Source organism: Hylobates moloch, unplaced genomic scaffold (genome assembly GCF_009828535.3).
Source record: "Hylobates moloch isolate HMO894 unplaced genomic scaffold, HMol_V3 SCAFFOLD_12, whole genome shotgun sequence".
NCBI lineage: Eukaryota > Metazoa > Chordata > Mammalia > Primates > Hylobatidae > Hylobates > Hylobates moloch.
In genome coordinates, this window is record NW_026652287.1 from 21,404,400 (window position 1) to 21,431,451 (window position 27,052).

Genomic DNA, 27,052 nt, shown 5'->3' on the forward strand with positions numbered 1-27,052 from the left:
GATATTTTTTATTTGTATTGTTTTTATTGTATTTATTTTTAAGTGTTTTTAATCTCGAGTGATTGAATCTGAGGATGTGAAATCTGCAGATATGGAGGGCCTGTGTTGTTTTCAGTGATGCTTTGGGGCATAAACTGCTCCACAGACTGATCTGATCAAATTTGAGCTTCTTTGAAGGGATAGTTTCTGAGATCAGTGTTTGAAATTTGTTCCGATCCACAGAGGAGTCCTCCCAGCTCTCTTTCCCTAGTTCTGGCCACCAAACTAGACAACTACGATTTAGCACTTATCTCCAATGATTCTACCAATCTCTTCCTACCAAGTGCCTTTGAAAGCATCATGAACTCTTTTATACCTTGTTGCAAATGAAATTTCTTTGGGAAGAGATTGTGAGTTTTTTTCTCCTAAATTATGGTACAATATATGTAATATACCATTTTAACACTTTTAAGTGTATTAAGTGTTTTTTTTTTTTTTTTGAGATAGAGTCTTGCTCTGTCGCCCAGGCTGGAGTGCAGTGGCACGATCTTGGCTCACTGGAACCTCCACTTCCCGGGTTCAAGTGATTCTCTGGTCTCAGCCTCCCCATGTATCTGGGATTACAGGTGTGCACCACCACGCCTGGCTAATTTTTCTATTTTTAGTAGAAACGGGGTTTCACCATATTGGTCAGGCTGGTCTTGAACTCCTGAGCTCGTGATCCACCCACCTCGGCCTCCCAAAGTGCTGGGATTACAGGCCTTAGCCACCATGCCTGGCCTATGCATTGCTTTTATATGTATTTTAAAATTTATAAGTTCTCCTTCTATGGTGTTTTTGTCCCATGTGATTTATTTGTTAAAGAAACTGTCATCTTTGGCTGGGCACGGTAGCTCACGCCTGTAATCCCAGCACTTTGGGAGGCTGAGGTGGGTGGATCACACGGTTAAGAGATCAAGACCATCCTGACCAACATGGTGAAACCCCGTCTCTACTAAAAATACAAAAATTATCTGGGCATGGTGACACGTGCCTGTAGTCCTAGCTACCCAGGAGGTGGAGGTTGCAGTAAGCCAAGATCGTGCCACTGCACTCCAGCCTGGCGACAGAGTGAGACTCTGTCTCAGAAAAAAAAAAAAAAAGAAACTGTCATTTTTTATGTTGCATTTACTACATTCTGGATTTAAACTTTGAGTAACCTCATGGTATCAGTTAATATATTCTTCCATCTTGATGTTTCTCATAAACTGGTAGATCTGTAAGCTTGATTAGGTCTATCCTATTGTATCACATCAGAAGCAGAAGGTGCTTTTTTTTTTTTTTTTTTTTTTTTTTTTTGAGGCGGAGTCTCGCTCTGTCGCCCAGGCTGGAGTGCAGTGGCGCAATCTCGGCTCACTGCAAGCTCCGCCTCCCGGGTTCACGCCATTCTCCTGCCTCAGCCTCTCCGAGTAGCTGGGACTACAGGCGCCCGCCACCACGCCCGGCTAATTTTTTTTTGTATTTTTAGTAGAGACAGGGTTTCACCATGGTCTCGATCTCCTGACCTCGTGATCCGCCCGCCTCGGCCTCCCAAAGTGCTGGGATTACAAGCATGAGCCACCGCGCCCGGCCGCTTTTTTTTTTTTTTAAGGGAAATTGTATGAAAGTAGACAGAATGGTGAAGTGAACCCCTGCACACCTGTCACCCAGCTTTAATAGTTATCAGCTCATACCATTCTTGTTTGATTTACAACCCCATTCATTTCTCCCTTCTGTATTATTATTATTTAGTTAATTTTTTTTGAGACAGGGTTTTGCTCTGTCACCAATGCTGGAGTGCAGTGGCATAATCACAGCTCACTGCTCTCTTGACCTCCTGGGCTCAAGTGATCCTCCCACCTCACCCTACCAAGTAGCGGTGACCACAGGCGTGTGCCACCACGCCTGGCTAGTTTTTTATTTTTTGTAGAAACAGGGTTTTGCTTTGTTTCCGAGACTGATCTCAAACTCCTGAACTCAAGCGATCCTCCTGCCTCAGCCTCCTAAAGTGCTGGGATTACAAGCATGAGCTACCACATTCAGCATGTAAATTTCTTTATATTCACTTGACTGGTATTTTAAGTCACACTTGAATTTCATATTTGGCAACTATTGAAAGCATAGAGTCCTGGATATTAGTGTTTTGTTAAACTTGATCTATCTAATCATAAATATACTTAGGTCTAAAATATGCTCTTGGCCTTTGTTTATTGCAATTCGGTATTTGTTACTATATTAAATAGTAAAATATTTGGTTTGAGATACTAATGAAAAGATTAAAAGTAAAGCATAACTTGAATGGATACAAAAAGAAACAAGAATTTAGACTTCAGTGGATTTCAGAGAATACTGCTTCGATATGCTAACATTCCTCTTGGGTGTCCAACCATGTCATAGATCAGTGGAAATCAGTGGTTTCTGCACTCTACTGTACTGTTTTTTATATGATAATATTTTCCTGGTTGAATGATTCATTCTTTTGAGTAAACTCCATGGTCAAACAATTACTTTTTATTAGTCAAAGATGTAACCACATAATCACTAAAAAGAACAGTGTGACTTGTTTAAAGGGAATTATGTTTTTAAGTCTTTTACATAGCTTTGTAGGGAGGCCGTATGAGTTTAAGGACAGTTCGTGGCATTCGTTCAAGGTTTTGTAACTTGGCATCTCAGCAACCACCAGGATACCAGATCATTGTTCTAAATAAGATTTAGGCATTTTAGCCTTCATATACAGACTATAAGTACCCCCCCCCCACCCCTACCAAAACCGTAAATTCAAATGATGTTTAAAAAATTATAGAATTTTTGTTAGGCGAGGTAGTTTATTCCATGTGATACAGTTTCAGAGAGGCGGCATAACCTAGAAATGAAAAACTTAGACATGGAATCAGATACACCTGGTTTAAAATCCCAGCTCTACTGCTCATGAACTGGATGATTTTGGTCAAGATATTTGACTGCTGAGATTCAGTTTCCTCACCTGTAAAGTAGAGGTGATAGATTAGACGTGTTGCATGTGAAGTACTTAGTATGGTGTCTGGTTTTGTAGTAAGATCTATAAAAGATAAATTATTAGTCATATTCCTTAGACTTCAGGAATTTATCTCTGTGCCATGTTTGAGGCAAACAGTTACAGAATTAGAATGTTAGAAATGAATCTTAGATGTCATTTGATTCAAGTCATTGTTTTCTGGATGAGAGAAGAAAGTAAGGAAAGTGACAGAGTTGGAGACCAAGCTAGGACTGGCCTCAGAATGTTAAGAGTACTCTTCTAGGGATCGACCAGTCATATTACTAGACTTTTTGGACCTGAATTGTGCTTTTCCTTGAATGTTTTGAATTTTGGCTTGAGTGTTGTGTTAAAATGAGATTCCAGTCCTATTGTCATGACTAATGTTTATGAGAAATATAACATTTCACTTTAATGATTTTTTTAAATTATTCTAAGGGGCCTAATCTTTTTTAGTGGAATAAACTTTAGGTTGTATTATATTCTATAATTCACTTGAAAATAGAGTTCATCTTTACTTGACAGCCGAATTTTGTGTACTGCATCTTTTCTGAGGGAGAGAGTTGGCAAAGAAAGGCACTTGTTATAACGATCCACACATATAGACACATATTATTTAGAAATGAAAGTGCTTTGAATGATTTAGCTTATTTTCATTTTTTTTTTTCTGCAGTTGTAATCATATGACCTGGTTTTCTTTTTTTTTTTTTGAGACAGAGTCTTGCTCTGTCACCCTGGCTGGAGTGCAGTGGGGCTGTCTTGGCTCACTGCAACCTCCGCCTCCCAGGTTCAAGCGATTCTTCTGCCTCAGCCTCCCTAGTAGCTGGGACTACAAGCGCATGCCACCACACCTGGCTAGTTTTTTTATTCTTAGTAGAGATGGGGTTTCACTGTGTTGGCCAGGATGGTCTCGAACTCCTGACCTCGTGATCTGCCCACCTCTGCCTCCCAAAGTGCTGGGATTACAGGCATGAGCCACTGCGCCTGGCCCATATGACCTGTTTTTCTTTTATAGATGGGGGAGAAATATGGGAAGTGACTTGGTGTCAGTCATCTGTGTTGGTTAAATCAAGAATATAATCCGTATTTTGCTTCCGAGTAGCTCTTTATAACAGTGATTGGTTACTTTGGGAGTAAAGATTATTATTTAGAGACAGAGTCTTGCTTTGTCACCCAGGCTAGACTGCAATGGAATGATCGTAGCCCACTGCAGCCTCAAACTCCTGGACTCTGGTGATCCTGCCTCAACCTCCTGAGTAGCTAGTACCAGAGGTGCATGCCACCATGCCTGGCTATAATTATTACTAATTTACGTTTAGCATTAGTTTTTTTCTTCCAGTAGGCTATTTTACCTTATTTATTTGATTTTGATAAAGTTTGATTATTTCTAGTTTCCTTCCTTCTATGACCCCTACCTGTTGTGGGTCTCCAGGCAAGCAGTGCACAGGTAGAGCCATCCTTAGGTAGCCTTTAGACTTAATATTAGGTGAGCTCTCTCCACAGATAGCCTCTCCATTATTTGAATGGAATTATATTTTAAGTTTGGAAATATTTTTCAGCTTATTTAGCCTGTTGAATTTAATAAAAATAATATTTAATCTTTTCAGAGGTCGAAACAGTAACAAAGGACTGCCTCAGTCTACGGTGAGTAACTTTAATGTTACTTATTGGGGAAAATTAGTAGCTAAAACATGATCTCTAACCACAGACCAAATGCCAAGGCAAAAGATTCCCTTCTTTTGAATTTTGTCACAGATAACTTGACTGTTTAAGTATATTATTATTAGCCTATATGGTTTTTTTAATGACTCTATGTATAAAATGTACAATTACTTGTTGTATTAGTCCATTCTCACACTGCTAATAAAGATATACCTAAGACTGGGTAATTTATAAAGGAAAGAGGTTTAATTGACTCATGCTCTGCATTGCTGGGTAGGCCTCAGGAAACTTACAATCATGGTGGAAGGGGAAGCAAACACATCTTTCTTCACATAGCGACAGGAGAGAGAAGTGCTGAGCAAAGCAGGGAAAGCCCCTTATAAAACCATCAGATCTCTTGAGAACTCACTATCATGAGAGCAGCGTAGGGGAAACTGCCCCCATGATTCAGTTGTCTCCACCTGGTCTTGCCCATGACACACGAGAATTATTATAATTAAAGATAAGATTTGGGTGGGGACACAGAACCAAACCATATCATTTGTAAATAGTATTTTTGTCATGTGTAATAAGAAGTCATTTGTTCTTTTCTAAATGACTGAGTGCAAATCTAAGTGAAAAACCTCCAAAAGATACATAGAACACCAAGAGTGGAGTCTGCAGAGTTCTTTATGCTTTTTATTTTGAATTAATGTGCTTTTTTTCTGCTGCTTTCATTTTTCTCCTTTGGCTTTCTGGTCTTAAATTTTGGAATGTTATCAATGAAAGTGAACTGGACATGAAGGGCAGAAACTATAAGTTCCACATGATGGAAGAAATAAATGAGAAGCTGTCACAAATTTTTGAGACTTTGCCTTTATTAGGTTGTTTTACAAGAATCAGGAAGATACACACGTATATAGTAGTAATATGGAATAGTGTGGTTGATCAGACTTAAGCACTGTCATTGATGCGGATATGCTGGGAGAACCCAGTCAGGGTTCTTCTATGAAGGTATGACCTGGCTTCCTACCCCATTTATTTATACTTCACCCTTCTTAGGGTACATTTCTGTGAGTTTTAACAATTGCATACAATCAGTGTAACTACCACCACAATCAAGATAATAGAACAGTTTCATTGCCCACCAAAATCCCTCAAATCACTTTTTAGTGAACCTTCCTCTCTCCAACCATTGATTTGTCTTCCATCCTTATGGTTTGTGTCCTTCCTCCTCTATGGAAGTTTACTTTTGCTTTTTTATGTCACGTTTAGTCAAAATATCATTAGTTGGTATGACTGATAACACTTGAAAACCTGACCTTCTGTTCCTTCTGTTCTCTACGGAAGCAAAATATTAAATAAACAAAATCTTCCTTCAATACATGTAGGATATCATAAACCTAACTAAACATTTTGCAACAAAATAAACGTTAGCTTTATATGCAAATGTAAATACAGACTGAGCATCCCTAATCGGAAATGCTCCAAAATTTCATATTTTGAATTAGGGATGTTCAAGCACTAAGTATAATGCAAATATCCCCAAATCCGAAAAAATCCGCAGTCTGAAATACTTCTGCTCCCAAGCATTTTAGATAAGGGAGATTCAATTTGTACTAATTTCTAATAGTTTTTTTTTTTTTTAATATTCCAGATTTCTTTTGACGGAATCTATGCAAATATGAGGATGGTTCATATACTTACATCAGTTGTTGTAAGTTATTAGATTATTGGGGATAAACTGCCTTGGGGGTAGAATAAAGTAATTTCATGAAGTTAAAATGTGGATAAATGATTGTCAAAGTAACACTGCTTAGTTCATGTTTAGTCAGGATGATTTAGAGAAATAGATTAGAACTCCCTTTATCCAGTCTAATGTAATTCATTGTAAAAGTACAGTTGGTCCTCTGCATCTGTGGGTTCCATATTCATGGATTCAGCCAACCTTGGATCAAAAATATTTGATAAAAAGGCCAGGCACAGTGACTCACGCCTGTAATCCCAGCACTTTGGGAGTTTGAGGTGGGCAGATGGCTTGAGCTCACGAGTTTAAGACCCGCCTGGGCAACATGGCAGAACTCCGTCTCTACAAAAAGTAAAAAAACTAGCCAAGCGTGGTGGTACGTGCCTGTAGTCCCAGTGACTTGGGAGGGTGATATGGGAGGATTGTTTGAGCCTGGGAGGTGGAGGTTTCACTGAGCTGAGATCATGCCCCTGCACTCAGCCTGGTCAACATTGCCAGACCCCTTCTCAAAAACAAAAACAAAAACAAAATTTTTTTTTTTTTTTTTTTTTTTTTTAGAAAAAAGATGCATGGTTGCATCTGAACCAAAGATGTATGGACGTTTTTCTTGTCATTATTCCCAAAACAATACAGTATGACAATTTACAAAGCATTTACATTATATTAGGTACTTTAAGTAATTTAGGGATAGTTTAAAGTATTTGGGAGAACGTGCTTAGTTATATGGAAATACTATTACATTTTATGTAAGTGATTTAAGTATTATGTAATTCGGTATCTGAAGGAGGTCCTGGAACCAATCCCCTATCAATAACAACAGACAGCTGTATTCTTGTTAACCCTGCTGTGTGTGTAAAATAACGTTAGTAGTTGATTGTCTTTTGTACATTATTTTGTCACTTAAAATAGCTGGGGTCAGAAATGCTTGATGTTAACCCTGCTGTGTGTGTAAAATAATGTTAGTAGTTGATTGTCATTTGTACATTATTATGTCACTTAAAATAGCTGGGGTCAGAAATGTTTGACTTCAGTATTAAAATTTGTACTGCAAACTCTGGGTAGAGCCTCCTGAAGAATTTCGAGAGTTCAGTGTATTGTTAATGTTTTGAAATTTTTTTATTGTTTTGTTAGTGAATACCTAATATTGAATGAAGCCTGATGAGGTATAAAAAGTAAAATGAAAGTAAATATCCCTGGTGACCGGGTAGTATACTGTTTCTTTGATAAATTAATTATATGTTTTTAGGGCTCCAAATGTGAAGTACAAGTGAAAAATGGAGGTATATATGAAGGAGTTTTTAAAACTTACAGTCCGAAGGTAATTTTTACTTTTTTTCTTTTTCTTACAAAGTAAAAGAACATTTTCATAGTCAGTGTTTTACCTAGTTTTTAAAGCCACTTTGAATGATTTTACTTCTCAGTTCCAAATACTGATTATTTTACAGACTGGTTTGTGTAATCAGAAAGACTTGATGTGTGTGCTTATTAAAATATTTCAACCATTTTTAAGCATTGTGAACTAATAGAGGGATGTGGTGGTTTATTTTTTCCTCTTAAAAAATTATTATTAATGTACTTAAGACAAACCATAGCAACAAAAAACATTTAGATGTGAGGATTTTTAAATGATGGAATGGATAATAGATCATATGCCTGGGAAAAAGGGTATGATTATCAGGTTCTCTTGAGATTATTTTTGTCAAAGGCATATAAGAACTGGTACCTTGATGAGCTAAAGAATTCCTAACAAATTTTATTTTGTAAATGTTTTGAATATTTACTTGTGTTTTTCATTTTAGTGTGATTTGGTACTTGATGCCGCACATGAGAAAAGTACAGAATCCAGTTCGGGGCCGAAACGTGAAGAAATAATGGAGAGTATTTTGTTCAAATGTTCAGACTTTGTTGTGGTACAGTTTAAAGATATGGACTCCAGTTATGCAAAAAGAGGTGGGTTTTGATGTCCTAAATATGCCTCATGGTTTATTAGATTTATTCAAGCAAAGATTTCCACAGTGGTCTTACAAACTTTTTTTTAAAGAAATATCTGGGCTGGGTATGGTGGCCCATTCCTGTAATCTTAGCACTTAGGGAGGCTGAGGCGGGTGGATCACCTGAGGTCAGGAGTTTGAGACCAGCCTGGCCAACATGGCGAAACCCCGTCTTTACTAAAAATACAAAAATTAGCTGGATGTGGTGGCGTGCGCCTGTAGTCCTAGCTACTAGGGAGGCTGAGACAGAATTGCTTGAACCCAGGAGGCAGAGGTTGCAGTATCACACCACTGCACTCCAGCCTGGGCGACAGAGCAAGACTCCGTTTCAAAAAAAAGAAAGAAAAAAGAAATATCTACTTTCTAGAATAACCCAAGTAAGGCAATTTTTTAGAAAAATGAGAATTTTAATGCATTTTTGTTGGAAAACAATTAGAACTTCAGGGAAAAATTAAATAGAGTTTTAGTAATCTCTTAAAAAATTAGTTTGTAAAACATTTTCTACAGTTTTGTGGTCAAGAATGCTACTGATTATATTCAACTGAAAATTTCTTGTCCCATTTGGCCTATAATGCTTTAGTTTCTAAGTGGGCATGTGGCAAATCCTGGAAAGAAATCAAAGTGTAGGGCTAAGGAAGAAAGGTAGAGAACGGTTGGTAGAAAACAATTGTCTAATGAAAATGAAAAAGGGTGAAGAAGTAGAACCATGTGTATTTAAAAAATATTCAGAGTATGAGACAAGGTTTTGAGAATTTAAAAGCGATTATGTAGTTATATTAAAAATTTAGTCTCTTTTTAAGTGTCCATTGATGAACAAAGTGGGAATTCCTGTTACTCATTTGCAAGGCATTATTGAGTGTTCAGTAACATGTTGCAAGGCACTTCTGGGCAATCCTGAACTTGGTCCTCAAATTCTTTTTTTTTTTTTTTTTGAGACGGAATCTTGCTCTGTCCCCAGGGTGGAGTGCAGTGGCACGATCTCGGCTCACTGCAGCCTCCTGCCTCAGCCTCCTAAGTAGCTGGGACTACAGGCGTGTGCCACCACACCAAGCTAATTTTTGTATTTTTTGTAGAAACGGTTTCACCATGTTGGCCAGGATGGTCTCGATTGCTTGACCTCGTGATCCGCCCGCCTCGGCCTCCCAAAGTGCTGGAATTATAGGCATGAGCCACTGCACCCAGCCGGTTCTAAAATTCTTTTATTTATTTATATATGCCAAATTCTGTAGTGAAATATGTAATTCTGTTGTAAATCGTAATTCAGTGCAATTTGATTTTCACTATTCAAATCTATACCAAAAGCTGTTTTTATTGTTGGGCTGATTCTTCTGCACTGTTACTTGGAAATAATAATATACCAGGATTCTTTCTCTTAGACTTAGGAGTCTTTCTCTTGGCTTGCTTTTTCAGAGGCTAACAGTACTGGGTATTCTTTAACTGTCTTGATATGCTGATGAAAACACAGTGTTCTGTTTTTGAATCTTCTCAAATGTCCTTGTCTTTGATTCACAACTCTTTGTCTTAAGAGGCCTTTAGCATCCCATACAAGGAAACAAGTCTTTTTTTAGCTGCTACCTTTGGAGTTGATTTTGTTTATGCCTAGGAGCACTAAATTATTTATACTTATACTATTGAAATATTCCACTGTTATAAATTCAAAAATTGACTTTGGAAGATAAAATTTTAGTTGAATTTAATACATAGCACTCTGGAAAGAGTATTGGCCACAACAAAAAAAAAGGTTCCCTACTCTATTGAGTACCAGGTCATTTAACAGCCATTTACGGTATACATTCTCTTTTTGTTTTTATGATGAATTGATATCTCCCAAATGTGAAAGAGTGAGTATTTGAGATGTTTGTGATAGTCCATTCCTTGCTCCTCTTCAAAATTAATGTCATTAAATTTTTATTACTTTATTAGATCTTCATTTCTCAGATAATTTTAGTTCATTATAGAAAGGCAAGAAAATACAGATCAGAGTGACAACTATGAAAATCTCACTATACTCATAAAGGGATGGGTATATTTTGCTATATATTACAAAATTAGTTTTCTTGATGAGGACATCCACTATTGGAGTAATTTCAGGTATCTTATTTCTTCTTCTCTCTCTCTTTTTTTTTGGAGATGGAGTTTCGCTCTGTTGCCCAGGCTGGAGTGCAGTGGCCTGATCTCGGCTCACCGCAACCTCCGCCTCCTGGGTTCAAGCGATTCTTCTGCCTCAGCCTCCCGAGTAGCTGGTTACTGAGGCGTGTGCCACCATGCCCGGCTAATTTTTGTATTTTTAGTAGAGACGGGGTTTCACTATGTTGGCCAGGCTGGTCTTGAACTCCTGACCTCGTGATCCTCCTGCCTCGGCCTCCCAGAGTGCTGAGATTAAAGGCGTGAGCCACCACGCCTGGCCAGCTGTCTTATTTCAAAACTTACAGTGGTTTAGTGAATTACACAATTGCGTCCAGTGCGTAGTATCCTGAAAATAGTATTAAGTCATGTGTTTAGGACGTCAGGTCTCTTAAGCTAAGACTATCCAGGCAGAAATTGCCCTCTTCTATAAAAGAAGAAAAGTATTAATTAGGAAGTACTATCAGTGTGGAGAAAACCATTTTAGAATTATTAATTGACATAGTTTCCTTTTTTTTTTTATTTCGAGATGGAGTCTGTATTGCCCAGGCTGGAGTGCAGTGGTGCGATCTCTGCTCACTGCAACCTCTGCCTCCTGGGTTTAAGCGATTCTCCTGCCTCAGCCTCCCGAGTAGCTGGGATTATAGGCATATATCACCATGCCCTGCTAATTTTTTTTTTTTTTTTTTTGTATTCTTAGCAGAGACAGGGTTTCACCATGTTGGCCAGGCTGCATGGTTTTTGTTAATAACAAAATTAAGGCATTTAGTACTGCATCTAGATTTTTTTATTTTTTATTAGAGACTTACTCAGATTACTCCCAAAGTAAAGGAAGGTAGGGTTTAAATCAATGCTTCTTAATGCTGGGTTCACGTTTAGTCACCTGGGGAGTTTTTAAAAATGTTCTCGCTTCTAGGGATCCTAGTTTAATTATAATTAGCCTGGATGAGGCTCTGGGCAGTCAGGGGTGTGAGCTATGGGTTTCATGTGATGAGATCCCAGGAGTGGCTCTGTTCTGTGGCCTTGAGAATTTGTGCTTTCTAGGCCAGGTGCAGTGGCTCACGCCTGTAATCTCACTTTGGGAGACGGAGGTGGGCAGATCATTTGAGGTCAGGAGTTCGAGACCAGCCTGGCCAACGTGTTGAAACCCCGTCTTTACTAAAAAATTAAAAAATTAACGGGACGTGATGGCACATGTCTATAATCCTAGCTACTAGGGGAGAGGCTGAGGCAGAAGAATCGCTTGAACCTGGGAGGCAGAGATTACAAGATCACGCCACTGCGCTCCAGCCTGGGCGACAGAATAAAAAAAGAATTTGTGCCTTATTTTCTTGCTTCACAGTCCCCTTTCTGTCTCAGAATTGGCAACTGCCTGAAATAGTCTCTGCTGTTATCATTTGATAGTACTTTTCCACATCTTGAATGGATAGATGGATTGAGTGTTTTTTATAACAGAAGTGGAGGAATGATTAGAGTATACTAATATGACATTGTAGTTTCCTAAAAGATATGAATTGATTTCATTTCTGAGCTTTTATCTTATAATTCTCTTCTGTAATAGTGCTGTCAAATTATTAAGGTTGATAATATTAACTAAAATTTGAGTGCATATTCTATGTGCCAGACTCTGTGCTAACAGATTTACCTACATTTGTTCACATAATCATCACAAGTTGTTTCTGTAGTAGATACAGCTATTATCCACGTCATAGATGAGGAAACAGAGGCATATTTAGGAAACTTGCTAAAGTGAGGACATAAATCTAGCTTTTCCACTCTAACTCATGTTCTTAACATTATACTGCAGTGACATAAGTTACGTGGTTTGGTTTGTTGTTTATCTCAGTTGTCATAAGTCGAGTTAATGTTTGTTTGTTTTGAGACGGAGTCTTGCTCTGTCGCCCAGGCTGGGTACAGTGGCGTGGTCTTGGCCCACTGCAACCTCCACCTCCTGGGTTCAAGCAGTTATCTTGCTTCAGCTTCCCTAGTAGCTGGGATTACAGGCACGTACCACCACACCCGGGTAATTTTTGTATTTTTAGTAGAGATGGGGTTTCACCATGTTGGCCAGGCTGGTTTCAAACTCCTGACCTTAGGTGATCTGCCCACCTGGGCCTCCCAGATTGCTAGGATTGTAGGCATGAACCACTGCGCCCGGCCAGTAAGTTGCGTGGTTGTTAAAGGATTTCTCCACAAATAAAGCTAAAAGTAAAAAAAAAAAAAAAAAAAAAAATTCTCAAGCAATGTGAGATGCAGACTATTATGTTGTTCAAGGTTTTTTTTGTTTGTTTTTTATCTTTGGCTTTATTTTGGGGGAAACCTTTTTTTTTTTTTCTTTTCCTTGGGACGGAGTTTTTGCTCTTGTTGCCCAGCCTGGAGTGCAATGGCGCAATCTTCGCTCACCGCAACCTCCACCTTCTGGGTTCAAGCGATTCTCCTATCTCAGCCTCCCGAGTAGCTGGGATTACAGGTATGCGCCACCATGCCTGGCTAATTTTTATTTTTAGTAGAGACTAGGTTTCTCCACGTTGGTCAGGCTGGTCTTGAACTCCTGACCTCAGGTGATCCACCTGCCTAGGCCTCCCAAAGTGCTGGGATCACAAGCGTGAGCCACAGTGCCCAGCCAGGGAAACCTTTATTTTGAGGCAGAGTCTTGCTCTGTCACCCAGGCTGGAGTGCAGTGGCGTGATCTCAGCTCACTGCAACCTCTGCCTCCTAGGTTCAAGCGATTCTTCTGCCTAAGCCTACCGAGTAGCTGGGATTATAGGCACCTGCCACCATGCCCAACTAATTTTTATATTTTTAGTAGAGACGGGGTTTCACCATATTGGCCAGGCTAGTCTCAAACTCCTGACCTCATGATCCACCCACCTTGGCCTCCCAAAGTGCTGGGATTACAGGCGTGAGCCACCACACTGGGCTGCTTGGGAAACCTTTTAACATGAGTAAGGTCAGTGTGACTTTTAAGTTCTTGGTGCTAACATCATTGATTTCAATAAAGTTTAAAAGTTATACTCATGCATATATGCAAATGAATAAAAGGCTTTGAAATAGTGACTTCTTACGGTACAATGAATAAGTTTCCTTTGGTCTCTTGAATGTTATACATGTTCCAGTTTGATTTACTGACAAACTGAAAGTACCTTTACGTCATGTGAACTGTGAGTCACCTTGGCACATTCATAATTAGAAGAGACCATCAGATTATCATTGGAAAATCAGTTTGTATTTATCCTTTTTTTTTTTTTTTTTTTTGAGACGGAGTCTCGCTCTGTCACCCAGGCTGGAGTGCAGTGGCGCGATCTCGGCTCACTGCAAGCTCCGCCTCCCGGGTTCACGCCATTCTTCTGCCTCAGCCTCTCCGAGTAGCTGAGACGACAGGCGCCCGCCACCAAGCCCAGCTAATTTTTTTTTTTTTTGTATTTTTAGTAGAGACGGGGTTTCACCGTGGTCTCGATCTCCTGACCTCGTGATCCGCCCGCCTCGGCCTCCCAAAGTGCTGGGATTACAAGCGTGAGCCACCGCGCCCAGCCTGTATTTATCCTTTATTTGAATTCCAGTGCAGACAGATCTGAGATTCTCTTCATTTTGCCAAAACTTCTTAGGGCCTTCAGTTGCTTTTCCTCTGTATTCGTGTACCTTTGGAATTGTCCTGTTATCTCTGCTTGTTTTTTACTTGATTTTCCATCCATTTCCAGTATTCCTTTCTCCTCTATTTTTTTCCTTCATTTTCTTTCTGCTCTTCCTGTTGCACCATTATTCATGTTTTTCTCTTTACTCCAACTCAACTATGGCTTTACTTCTGTTTCCTTATTCCATTGTTCCTCATACTTTTTCCTACTGCTTCATTTTCTTTGTAGTATTCTCAGCCTAGATGATAGGCGTCAGCAAATCTACTCATCAGTAAATAAATTTTATTGTAGCATAGCTATGCCCATGCATTTGTGCATTGTCTATGGCTGTTTTGATGGCTGTAGCCATAGAGTTGAGTAGTTGTAGCTGACTGTAGGACTTGTAAAGCCAGAAAATTTGACTGTCTCTTTACAGAAAAGTTTGCCAGCTCTTGGCCTAAATCATATTTTCTGCTGCATTTAGGGCTATTTAGGACTGATCAAAAATACGTGTTATACTGGCTTTGGTGAAGTAACACAGAACATGCTCTGTCCTTTAAACTTACAACCAATTGCATGCTTTGATTCTAATACTGTATAATATCCTGCGATTCTTATTCATGACCATTCTAATTGGATTTAGTCTGAAGAATTACTTTTGCTTAACAGATTCTTTGTCACATTTAGTGAAAAATCATATAAGGGGAAGGTTGGTTAATGGAAAATATCTCCATCAACTAACCACTCCCTTCCTTATCTACAAATTTATCTTCTTCCTCTGTGCCTTTTTTTTTTTTTTTTTTTTTTTTGAGATGATCTTGCTCTGTTGCCCAGGCTGAAGTGCAGTGATGCGATCGCAGCTCACTGCAGCCTCGACTTCCCAGGCTCAGGTGATCCTCTCACTTCAACCTCCTACATAACTGGGACTATATGTGCACATCACTACGCCTGGCTAATTTTTTATATTTATATTTTTTGTAGAGATGCGTTTCCCCATATTGCACAGGGTGGTCTCAAACTGCTGGGCCTAAGAGTCTTCCCACCTTGGCCTCCCAAAGTCCTGGGATTACAGGCATGAGTCACTACACTCTGCCTCATTATTATTTTTCCTCTGGTTTTAGTAGAGAGGATTTTTAAGCCAACTTCAATCATGCCCTTGACTCTCTCCCTTCTACCTACGTCCTTGTTCTTTTTTCTTTTTCTTTTTGTTTTTCTTTTTTTTAGATGGAGTCTCGGTCTGTCACCCAGGCTGAAGTGCAGTGGCGTGATTTCAGCTCACTGCAGTCTCAGCCTCCTGAGTAGCTGGGGCTATAGGTGCCTGCTGCCACACCCAGCTAATTTTTGTGTTTTTAGTAGAGATGGGGTTTCACCATGTTGGCCAGGCTGGTCTCGAACTCCTGACCTCAAGTGATCACCTGCCTCGGCCTCCCAAAGTGCTGGGATTACAGGTGTGAGCCACCAGGCCCGGCCATCTTTTTTTTCTCCTTGCTCTTTTATACCACTTCTCTGTTTCTGGACTCTTCAACATCTGCCTTTCTAGTTAATCTTTCCCTTTAGCATGAAAACCTATTCACTTCCTGCTCATCCTAAAAAGGATTCTTTTTTTTGTTTTGTTTTTGTTTTTGAGACGGAGTCTCACTCTGTTGCCCAGGCTGGAGTGCAGTGGCACTATCTTGGCTCACTGCAAGCTCCGCCTCCCGGGTTCACGCCATTCTCCTGCCTCAGCCTCCCCAGTAGCTGGGACTACAGGCACCTGCCACCACGCCTGGCTAATTTTTAGTATTTTTAGTAGAGATGGAGTTTCACTGTGTTAGCCAGGATGGTCTCGATCTCCTGACCTTGTGATCCGCCTGCCTTGGCCTCCCAAAGTGCTGAGAGTACAGGCATGAGCCACCGCGCCCGGCCCAAAAGGATTCTTTTTAATCCTGAATTCTTCTAGCCATTATCCTGCCTAAGGCTACCATTAACCTCTAACTGCCAGGTCCTTTGAAATCTTTTTCTGTCTGTATTGCTGCACTTGAATGTTGGTTTCACCCTCCTTCAGAATTTGCTCTTCTGTATTTTTTATGTTTATTGATCATTCCTTCCCTGCCTCATTCCTGGGCTTCTTTTCCGTCACACACCCCTTAGATGTGTGTCCCTAGTGTTTGTTTCTTTGCCTGCTGCTCTTGCCACATGACACTCACACACTGCCAGCTACCACACACAAGTTCCCTCCTGTCATGTGTGTATCATTGTCCTTACACCATGTTGTATTAAAATTATATGCTTGTCTCCCCTGTTATACTTTGAGCTCCTTGTGCTCAAAGTAAAGACAGTGATACTGTCTTTGTTATTTATTCTCATGGTCTAGTATAGTGCTTTGGCTCATAGTACAGGCTCAATATAAGTGTGTTTGAATAAATGAAATTCAGTGCCTTAATACACTTTTGTAGAAGCATTATTTTATGGAAAGAATGAAAAAGCCGTTAGTGGTCTTACACATATAGTCATCCAGCAGATACTTAGAGAGCTCTGGGATGTGTTCCTTGCTGTGCTTGTTGCTATGGACAGTACAGAGAAATATAAGAATCTATTTTGGGTCCCTTTTGAGAACCTAGTGAAACTGTATACCTAGTGAAACTGTATACCCTCACCCTAGAAAAATTTACACACATGTAGATTTTACATGTAATTCTTTTAAAAATTAATTTTTTTTTTTTAAGAAACAGGGTCATGCTCTGTCACTCAGGCTGGAATGCAGTGGTGTGATCATGGCTTACTGTAGCCTCGACCTCCTGGCTCAAGCAACTCTCCCACCTCAGCCTCCCAAGTAGATGGGACTACAGGTGCGCGCCACTATGCCTGGCTAATTTTTTTTTAATATTTTGTAGACACTGGTTCTCACTATGTTTCCCAGGCTGGCCTTTACCTCCTGGGTTCAGGCAATCCTCCTCTACCTTGGCCTTCAAAAGTGATGGGATTATAGGTGCAAGCCACCATGCCAACACTAATGTAATTTCATGGTGTTCACAGTTTCTTCAGGGAGTTCATATATGCCATGTACTCTATTCTAAGCATTTGTAGAGTTAGAGATAGCAAAGCACGTGAATGAATTCAAGAAAAATGGAATGTTGTACTGCATGACATTGAATATCAAATGGAGTCAGCGATGCAAATAATTGTGTAGATTTTACAAAAAAAATTAGCCTGGTGTGCTGGCGTGCGCCTCTAATCCCAGCTACTCGAGAGGCTGAGACAGGAGAATCATTTGAACCCAGAAGATTGAGGTTGCAATGAGCTGAGATCGTACCACTGCACTCCAGCTTGAGCGACAGAGCGACACTCCATCTCAAAAATAAAAATAAAAAATAAAAGAATTGTGTAGATTTTAGTAGTTGGAAGAAGTTGGAGTGTTAATGTGTAATTAGAGAACAGTGAGAAAATTCTACAGATTGTTTTATTCTGGGGTTGTGCTGTTGTGTTCTCATATGGTTGTCTTTTTGGTCTGGTAGTGTATCAGTAACAGAGTAGGAGTAACAAACAGGGATCTCTTCTGAAGGGCGTGGTTAGAAAAGCTATTTACGGCCTCAACTTTGCTGCAGTTTATTAAGACACAGATACGTGTTCATTCTGGGGCCAAGCAGTAGATGGAGAGTGGCATTTATTGAGGCCAGTATGGAGGCAGTACAGAGATTATTGAGATTGAAAGAAAAATAGGTGGAACGGATCTATGTAATGGAAAGCTAAACAGAATAGTTCGTGGTACACAGTAGAAAAGCATTACATGTTTATTAAGATATGGTCATCTTCCATTTATTAAAGTTATATGTTTTATAATTTTTAGAGTATATAGAAATTCTCTGTCCTATCACGTTTGCCAAAGTCAGAACAATAACTTCATTTATTAAATATAAAATAAAAACCTCTAGCATAAAATAGAATTTTATCTGGACAAACAATAAATACTGTGTGGTACTAGTAAGAGTAAGGTTGATTCAAGATACATGGGAGCAGAATCCAAAGTGTAGAAGTAGGCCAGGTGCAGTGGCTCATGTCTGTAATTTCAACACTTTTGGAGGCTGAGGCGGGAGGATGAGTTCAGGAGTTCAAGACCCACCTTGGCAACTTGGCAAAACCCCATCTCTACAAAAAGTACAAAAATTAGCTGGGTGTGGTGGTGTACGCCTGTAAACCCAGCTACTTGGTAGGCTGAGGTGAGAGGATCACTTGCAGCCAGTAAGTCAAGGCTGCGGTGAGCTGTGGTTGTGCCATGGCACTCCAGCCTGGGTGACAAGCAAGACCTTGTCTCAAACCAGCCAGGCGTGGCGGATCACCTGAGGTAAGGAGTTGGAGACCAGCCTGGCCGACATGGCTCTACTAAAAATACAAAAATTAGCTGGGCAGGGTGACGGGCACCTGTAATCCCAGCTACTTAGGAGGCTGAGGCAGGAGAGTCACTTGAATCCAAGAGATGGAGGTTGCAATGAGCCGAGATGGTGGTGCTGCACTCCAGCCTGGGTGACAGGGCCAGACTCTGTCTCAAAAACAAAAACAAACAAGCATAGGACATGGGGATAAATTGAAGATTTATGAAGACACTGCTGAAGGAGACATAAAACTAGATTTGGCTAAATGGAGAAACATGCCATACTTTGAATGGAATTAATACTACAACGTTGTCAGTTTTCCTCAAAGAAATCTCTAAAGATAATATATTCAGTTTTGGCCAGGCATGTTGGCTCACACCTGTAATCCCAGCACTTCGGAAGGCCGAGGTGGGCTGATCACTTGAGGACAGGAGTTTGAGACCAGCCTGGCCAACATGGTGAAACCCTGTCTCTACTAAAAATACAAAAATCAGCTGGACATGGTGGCGGGTACCAGCTACTTGGTAAGCTGAGGCAGGAGAATTACTGGAACCCCATAGGTGGAGGTTGCAGTGTTCTGAGATTGCACCATTGTACTCCAGCTGGGTGACTCCATCTCAAAAAAAAAAAAGAAAGAAAAGAAAATTTTATATATATATCTGTTTTTGTAGAAATTGACAGAATGATTCTAAAGTTTATTAGATTATGTGTATTAACAGAAGAACTTTGGAAGTTTTTTTCCACAAGAGTCATGAAGGAGGACTTGCCCTACAAATTATTAAAATATGTCAGAATTAAAACATAACTTGTCAGCTGGGTGTGGTGGCTCACGCCTATAATTCCAGCACTTTGGGAGGCCGAGGTGGGCAGATCACGACCAGCCTGACCAACATGGAGAAACCCCGTCTCTACTAAAAATACAAAATTAGCCGGTCATGGTGACACATACCTGTAGTCCCAGCTACTCGAGAGGCTGAGGCAGGCGAATCGCTTGAACTTGGGAGGCGGAGGTTGCAGTGAGCCGAGATCGCGCCATTGCACTCCAGCCTGGGCAACAAGAGTGAAACTCTGTTTAAAAAAAAAAAAAAAAAAAAAAAGAAAACATAACTGTCACAGTGGCTATACGTATGGAGAATCCAAAACTGAATTTATGTGGGTATTTTGTTAATATACAGTAAACATAGCACTTTAATTCTGGAGGAAAGGTGGGTTATTCAGTAAATGATTCTGGGACATTGGGGACAAATTAGATTCCTATTTCACACTGATAAATAAAATCAAATAGATTAATGAGAAAACTGTGATTAAACAAAACAACACCCAGACTACACTGGAGCAAATCTGTGAATTTGTATAATTTTGAGTGGAGAAGGACTTTATAAGCATGATTCCCACAGCAAAAAAGTCATGAAGTAAAAGATCGATATATTTGATTATAAAAAAATTAAAGATTTAGGCTGGGTACTCACGCTTGTAATCCCAGCACTTTGGGAGGCCAAGGTGGGTGGATCACTTGAGGTCAGGAGTTTGAGACCAACCTGGTCAACCTGGTGAAACCCCATCTCTACTAAAAATACAAAAAAATTAGTCAGGCATGGTAGAACATGCCTGTAATCCCAGCTACGCAGGAGGCTAAGGCAGGAGAATTGCTTGAATTCGGGAAGCGGAGGTTACAGTGAGCTAAGATTGTGCCACATCACTCCAGCTTGGGCAACAGAGCGACTCCATCTCAAAAAAAAAAAAGACTTAGATGTGTCCAAAAGTACTATACATTTAAAAGGACATGCTACAAACTGGGAAAAGTAGAAAAAAAGTTTTAAAAATGACCAGTGAATGTAAGAAAAGGTGGCCTTCCTCACTTGTAATGATTTAAGAAATGCAGCTTATTTTTATTTTATTTTATTTTTTAAGAAATTCAGTTTTAAAGCAGTGGAATATGATTGTCTATCAGCTTGTGCTGAATGGTAAATGTGAGAAAGATTACTACTACTTAGTGGTACTGAGGGAGTTGCAAAACACTTAACACTCTGCTAGTGGGATGGTTTAAGTAAAACAAGTATCATTCTTAAACTCTTTATTAGGTAAAGAATAGGTAAGTAATTCATATGTTTCCAGGACATTTTCAGTAAGACTGTTTACTGATAGGGTTGTGTAATGCTAATATACTTACTATCTGGTTTTAGTATTATTTTTTTCTCTTGCCTTGGATGGTTTCAATGGAGTCTTATGCATGCAGATATATTAAAACTAGTAATAAAGCAAGAGAAGGAATGTGGATAAATTATCTCAGTTTAATTTCTACTTTGTTCTATTTCTATTTCATACTCCTGGGAAAGAATATTAAGTGGACATGTGTAATTAAACAGTTGTTCTGTTTTTTATTAGAAAAGAATCCGAATCTGTAAAATGTTTTACATATTTGCCAGGGAAACAGAAAAGATATTTGTACAGCTGTAAGAATTGGAATTCATTTCATTTTACTGACTTTTCCTTAACCTAATTCTAAACACTTTTGCCATAGGTTTGAGAATAAGTTGTTATAAAAAGACTACTATTCTTCGCTGATAGTATTGGCATTTCAGTTCCTAAATTCTGTTTTTTGATTCTTGAACATTTCTGAATTTACCTTTTTTGTCTTAGCTCTTCTACAGAATCATTTTCTTCGTTTTTCTTTTTCTTTTTTTATTTTTGAGACAGAGTCTTGCTCTGTTGCCCAGGCTGGAGTGCAGTGGCGCGATCTCGGCTCACTGCAAGCTCCGCCTCCCGGGTTCATGCCATTTCTCCTGCCTCAGCCTCCCAAGTAGCTGGGACTACAGGCGTCCGCCACTAAGCCCAGCTAATTTTTTGTATTTTTAGTAGAGACGGGGTTTCACGGTGTTAGCCAGGATGGTCTCAATCTCCTGACCTCATGATCTGCCCGTCTCGGCCTTTCAAAGTGCTGGGATTACAGGCGTGAGCCACCGTGCCCGGCCTTCTGTTTTTCTTTCTCTTTAACTTTTGAGCTGAAAATAGTACCTTTCATAAAGAAGTGCTCAAACAATGATTGGACTGATTTCTCCTTATTTCTCTCTTTCTCTCTGTCTCTTTCACTCTCTCTCTTTTTAGAATTTTTCTTTTTTAAATAGGGACGAGGTCCCACTATGTTGCCCAGGCTGTCTTGAACTCTTGAGCCCAAGTAATCCTCTTGCCTCAGCCTCCCAAAGTGCTCAGATTACAGGCTTAAGCTATCACACCAGGCCTAGGCTAATTTCATATTTTGAGATGGCACAAATTTCTTTCAAGTAGCTAGCTTTTCCTCCTCCTCACCACTTAAAATAGATCCTGATCCAGAAGCCTAATGGAGAAAATGAAAACAGAATGTTCACCCATAAACAGTATCTTTGTATTGGAATCTTTTCTAAAACTTGTTTTGATCTTTTTAGGAGATAGTGTGGGAATCAGCAATCTAGTATTACGTACGTGGAGTCTATCACCTTGTTTTTTTAAATACAGCAAACCTCATGAAGTGAATTTCCGTATTTTTTCTTGTTCTTGTTAGTTTTGCACCACTCAGGCTTTGCTGTAGAATTTGATATATATTTGATTCTGTAGAGCGTGGGCTGTTGATCTTCACTCAGCTTTCAGAGGAATCTGATTAGTAAGTTTGAGTTTTTTATTACTTTTTAGTTGATTTTGAAGTAAAATACAGCACCATTTTAAGTGATACCATTTCTAAACAATTTTCAGTTCAAATTTTAAGTTAGCTAATTTACAGCTTAAGAAAATTGTTTTAAAAACATAAAATTACTGGCTGGGTACAGTGGCTCATTCCTGTAATCTCAGCACTTTGGGAGGCCAAGGTAGATGAATTTCTTGAGCCCAGTAGTTCAAGACTAGCCTGGGCAATATGGTGAAACCCCATTTCTACAAAAAATACAAAAAGTAGCCAGACACGGTGGTGTGTACCTGTAGTTCCAGTTATTTGGGTGGCAGAGGTGAGAGGATCACGTGAGCGCAGGGAGATTGAGGCTGCAGTGAGCCAAGTGAGACCCTGGTTTCAGGAAAAAAAAAAAAAAAGTTACTAATTACAGTGCCTTTTATCTTATTTAGTGGGCTTAGTCAAACTAAAATGATGTATTTTATCTTATAAATGTTTTCCCTTGGATTTTAACTGAAGAATCCAATTTGTACCTCTCACAAATAGTAAGTAAGGAAAATAAATACTGCTTTTTATTACTTAAATAGGATATATTTTTCTCTTAGGGATTTTTTTTTCTATTTTATCTCACTTTATCTCAGTGCTAGAAAATTTAATCATTCATTTGAGATAGGGAGAAAATTAGTTTTTTTTTTTTTTCTTCTATTTTGAGACAGGGTCTCATTTTGTTGTCCAGGCTGGAGTGCAGTGGCGCCATCGTAGCTCACCATAACCTCAAACTCATGGGTTCAGGCGAGTCACCTTAGCCTCCTGATTAAGCTGGGACTGCAGACATGTATCACCACTCCTGGCTAATTTTTGTTGTTATTTTTTGTTTGATGAGGTCTCATTATATTGCCCAGGCTGTTCTCAAACTCTGGGCCTCAAATGATCCTCCTGCCCCAGCCTCCCAAAGTGCTGGGATTACAGGCGTGAACCACTGCTCCCAGCCCATTTTTTTAAAATATATTCACAGCATTGTGCAACCATCACTACAATCAATTTACATTTTCATCACCCTGAAAAGAAACTCTGAACCCCTTAGCAGTTCCTCTTTGTTTGTTTCAACTTTCCCCAGCTCCAGGCAACTATTGATCTATTTCTTCATAGGTTTGCCCATTCTGGACATTGCATATTAATGGAATCATATAATATATAGCCTTTCTTTTTCTTTTTTTTTTTTTTTTTGAAACAGTCTCACTGTGTCCCCCAGGCTGGAGTGCAGTGGCATGATCGCGGGTCCCTGCAACCTCTGCCTCCCAGGTTGAAGCGATTCTTCTGCCTCAGCCTCTTGAGTAGCTGGGACTATAGGCGCCTGCCACCACACCTACTAATTTTGTATTTTTAGTAAAGACGGGGTTGTACCATGTTGGCCAGGCTGGTCTCGAATTCCTGACCTCAAGTGATCTGCCCGCCTCGGCTTCCCAAAGTGCTGGGATTGCAGCCATGAGCCACCGCACCCGGCCATATATATTATGATAGGCTTGTTTCACTTAGTATGTTTCTTCCATGCTATAGCATGTATTAGTACTTCTTTCTTTTTCATGGCCAAATATTTCATTATACAGGTACACAGGTACACTACATTTTGTTTATTCATCAGTTGGTGGACATTTTCATTGTTTTCACCTTTTGACTTATGAATAATCCTGCTATGAACATTGACTTTTAAAGTTTTTGTGTGGGCCGGGTGTGGTGGCTCATGCCTCTGTAATCCCAGCACTTTGGGAGGCTGGGGCTGGCAGATCACTTGAGGCCAGGAGTTCGAGACCAGCCTGCCCAACATGGCGAAACCCCGTCTCTACTAAAAATACAAAAATTAGCTGGGTGTGGTGGCGTGCACCTGTAATCTCAGCTACTAGGGAGGCTCAGGCAGAGAATCACTTGAAGCTGGGAGGCCGAGGCTACAGTGAGCCGAGATCACGCCACTGCACTCCAGCCTGGGTGACAGAGTGAGACTTCATCTCAAAAAAAAAAAAAAAAAATTGCGTGTGGATATAGGTTTTCAATTCCCATGGGGGTGTGTGTGTATGCATACTCATGCATACATACACATACCTGCAAGATAATTGCTGGCTCATATGCTAAATCTATGTTGAACCTTTTACATAACTGTTGGGCTGTTTTGTTTTCTTTTTATTATTTTTTGAAAATAGAGGTGGGGTCTTACTGTTGCACAGGCTGGTCTCCTGGGCGTAGTGGCTGTATCATTTTACAATCCTACATAGCTGTTTCCAGTGTAGCTGTATCATTTTACAATCCTACTAGCAGTGTCTGAGGTTTCTTATGTTTTTCACATCCTCACCAGCATTTGTTATTGTCTGTCTCTTTGATTATAGCCATCCTAGTGGGACAGTAAGAAGTAGTATCTCACTGTAGATTTTTTTTTTCTGTTTACAACTTTATTTTAAAAATTATTTATGCACACATGGTAAAAAGTTCAAAAAGTGCATACCAAAAGATTTAACAGTGAAAATAGAAAATAAGGGTGGTCCTTGTTTTCTTCCACCAAGGCAAATATTGTTATAATCTCCTAAACAACTGGTCTTCCAGATTTCTCATTTTCAGTCAATCTTGGGCATTGACATAAAGAAATTCTTAGACATTGCTTTTATTAGATCATCTCATTCCTTGCTCAGAATCTTCAGTGGCCACTATCGTTTACAGAATAAAGTTGGGGTGCTATACAGGGCCCTTCCCAGTGGAACTTCTCTTTTTCAACCTTATCTCATTATTTCCCAGTGTTAATCCACTCATTGACCTACTATGCTGGTATGTTCTGTGTGTTAGACATCACCAACTTTGTGCCTCCTTTTTTTGTTTTTGAGATGGAGTCTCACTCTGTTGCCCAGGCTGGAGTGCAGTGGCGCGATATTGGCTCACCACAACCTCCGCCTCCCGGGTTCAAGTGATTCTCCTGCCTGAGCCTCCCGAGAAGCTGGGACAACAGGCGTGCGCCACCATGCCCTGCTAACTTTTGTATTTTTGGTAGAGACAGGTTTCACTGTGTTTCCCAGGCTGGTCTCGAACTCTTGACCTTGTGATCCACCTGCCTTGGGCTCCCAAATTGCTGGGATTACAGGCATGAGCCACCGCGGCCAGCCTGTGCCTTCTTCTTTTACTCCTGGATTTAATCCCAACGTGAAGAATTTACCTTACTAACTAGAGTTTTAGATACTTTTTCAAAACCAAGCCCACATCTGTCCTTTTTAGAGTCTTTTCTTACCTTCCCTGCTCATTGTGGTTTGTTTTTATTGCCTATAACAGTGGCTGTTAAACTTTACATTTTAAATTAATTTATGTTTCTATGTATTTATTTGTTGAGAAAGGGTCTCTCTCTGTCACCCCTACTAGAATGCAGTGGCGCCATCATGGCTTACTGCTTCCTGGGCTCAAGCTGTTCTCCCATTTCAGCCTCCCCATGCACCACCCTACCTGGCTAATTTTTTTGTTTGTTTTTTTAGTTTAGTTTTTGTAGAGACAGATGTCTCACTGTGTTGCACAGGCTGATCTTGAACTCCTGGGCTCACGTGATCCTCCCATCTCAGCCTCCCCAAGTGCTGGGATTACAGGTGTGAGTCACCATGCCCAGACTTTAACATTTTCTTTTTAGTATAGAATAGGTCAGTTTTTTTCCCTCTGATGAGATCCCATGCTGACTCTTAGTTAAAACAAGCCTTCGGTTGGAAGAAGAGCTAGTGGTGTCCTAGCTCCCTACCTACTCAGCTTTCCCTTGCCTTCTGGGGTGTCCTGAAGACATCATAGGGTGTCATGAAGTACAGTTGGAGAACCAGTGGTCTCCATCATATACCAAGCACTCATCTTCACGAAGCACTGTGTAGTATTTTTTTACTGGTATATTTTCTCGTTCCAATGCATTAAACTTTTCTGGAGTTCAGAAAACAAATTTATAGAATTCAGGAAATGCATACCCCCCCAACCGTGGTGTCTAGTATATATACAGTGACTTACAGATAACAGGTGTTCAACATATATGTATTCCTTTGATTGATTTTTGAAAAGTTTACATATATATATTTTTTATATACGGCGTCTCACTCTATCACTGAGGTTGGAGTGTGGTGATGCAGATCTTGGCTCACCGCAGCCTCCTCCTCCCAGGCTCAAGTGACTCTCCCACCTCAGCCTCCAGAGTAGCTGGGACCACAGGTGTGCATCACCATACCTGGCTAATTTTTTATATTTTTGGTAGAGATAGGATTTTGCCATGTTGTCCAAGTTGGTTTCAAACTCCTGAGCTCAGGCAATCCACCCACCTTGGCCTCCCAAGTGTGAGCCACCACTGAAATACTTATATTTTTAAACTTAATTTATTTATATTTATTATATTTTTATGTTTTTATATTTTAAAACATATTTTTATACTCACTAGACCCAATTTTATACTCCTAAACTAGGGAATAACTTTTTTTTTCTCTTACATAAGCATGGTACCATAGACAGTGATTAAAATTGTAATTACCATTCATTTCTTAGTTTTGTGGCTGGGACACTGATGTCTTCAAATGTTAGTTTGCAAATACAGCCAGCCCTCTCTATCCATGGGTGACACAACTGTGAATTCAACCAACCATGGATCCAAAATATATGGGAAATATGCTGGGACTGTGGGTCACACCTGTAATTCCAGCACTTGGGGAGGCTGAGGCAGATGGATCACCTGAGGTCAGGAGTTCAAGATCAGCCTGGCCAACATGGCAAAACCCTAGCTCTACTGTAAGTACAAAAAATTAGCTGGGCATGGTAGTGCACATGTGTAATCCCCCCTACTCGAGAGGTTGAGATAAGCAATTTGCTTGAACCTGAGAAGTAGAGGTTTCTATGAGCTGAGATTGTGCCACTGCACTCCAGCCTGGGCAACAGAGTGTGAGACTCTGTCTGA

The 27,052-nt window shown here is 40.0% G+C and overlaps 1 protein-coding gene across 14 annotated transcripts in view; it reads left to right on the top strand.

Annotated features, from left to right (window-relative positions):
* The window catches only part of ATXN2 (ataxin 2), a 150,947-nt gene that overhangs the window by 42,883 nt on the left and 81,012 nt on the right, over positions 1-27,052 (top strand). For all 14 annotated transcript variants that reach the window (XM_032168671.2, XM_032168666.2, XM_032168661.2 and 11 more), the window contains exons 2-5: positions 4,618-4,654; positions 6,309-6,368; positions 7,645-7,716; positions 8,198-8,348. In XM_032168671.2, coding sequence (XP_032024562.1) covers positions 4,618-4,654; positions 6,309-6,368; positions 7,645-7,716; positions 8,198-8,348 — 320 coding nt within the window. The remainder of the gene's footprint in view (positions 1-4,617; positions 4,655-6,308; positions 6,369-7,644; positions 7,717-8,197; positions 8,349-27,052) is intronic.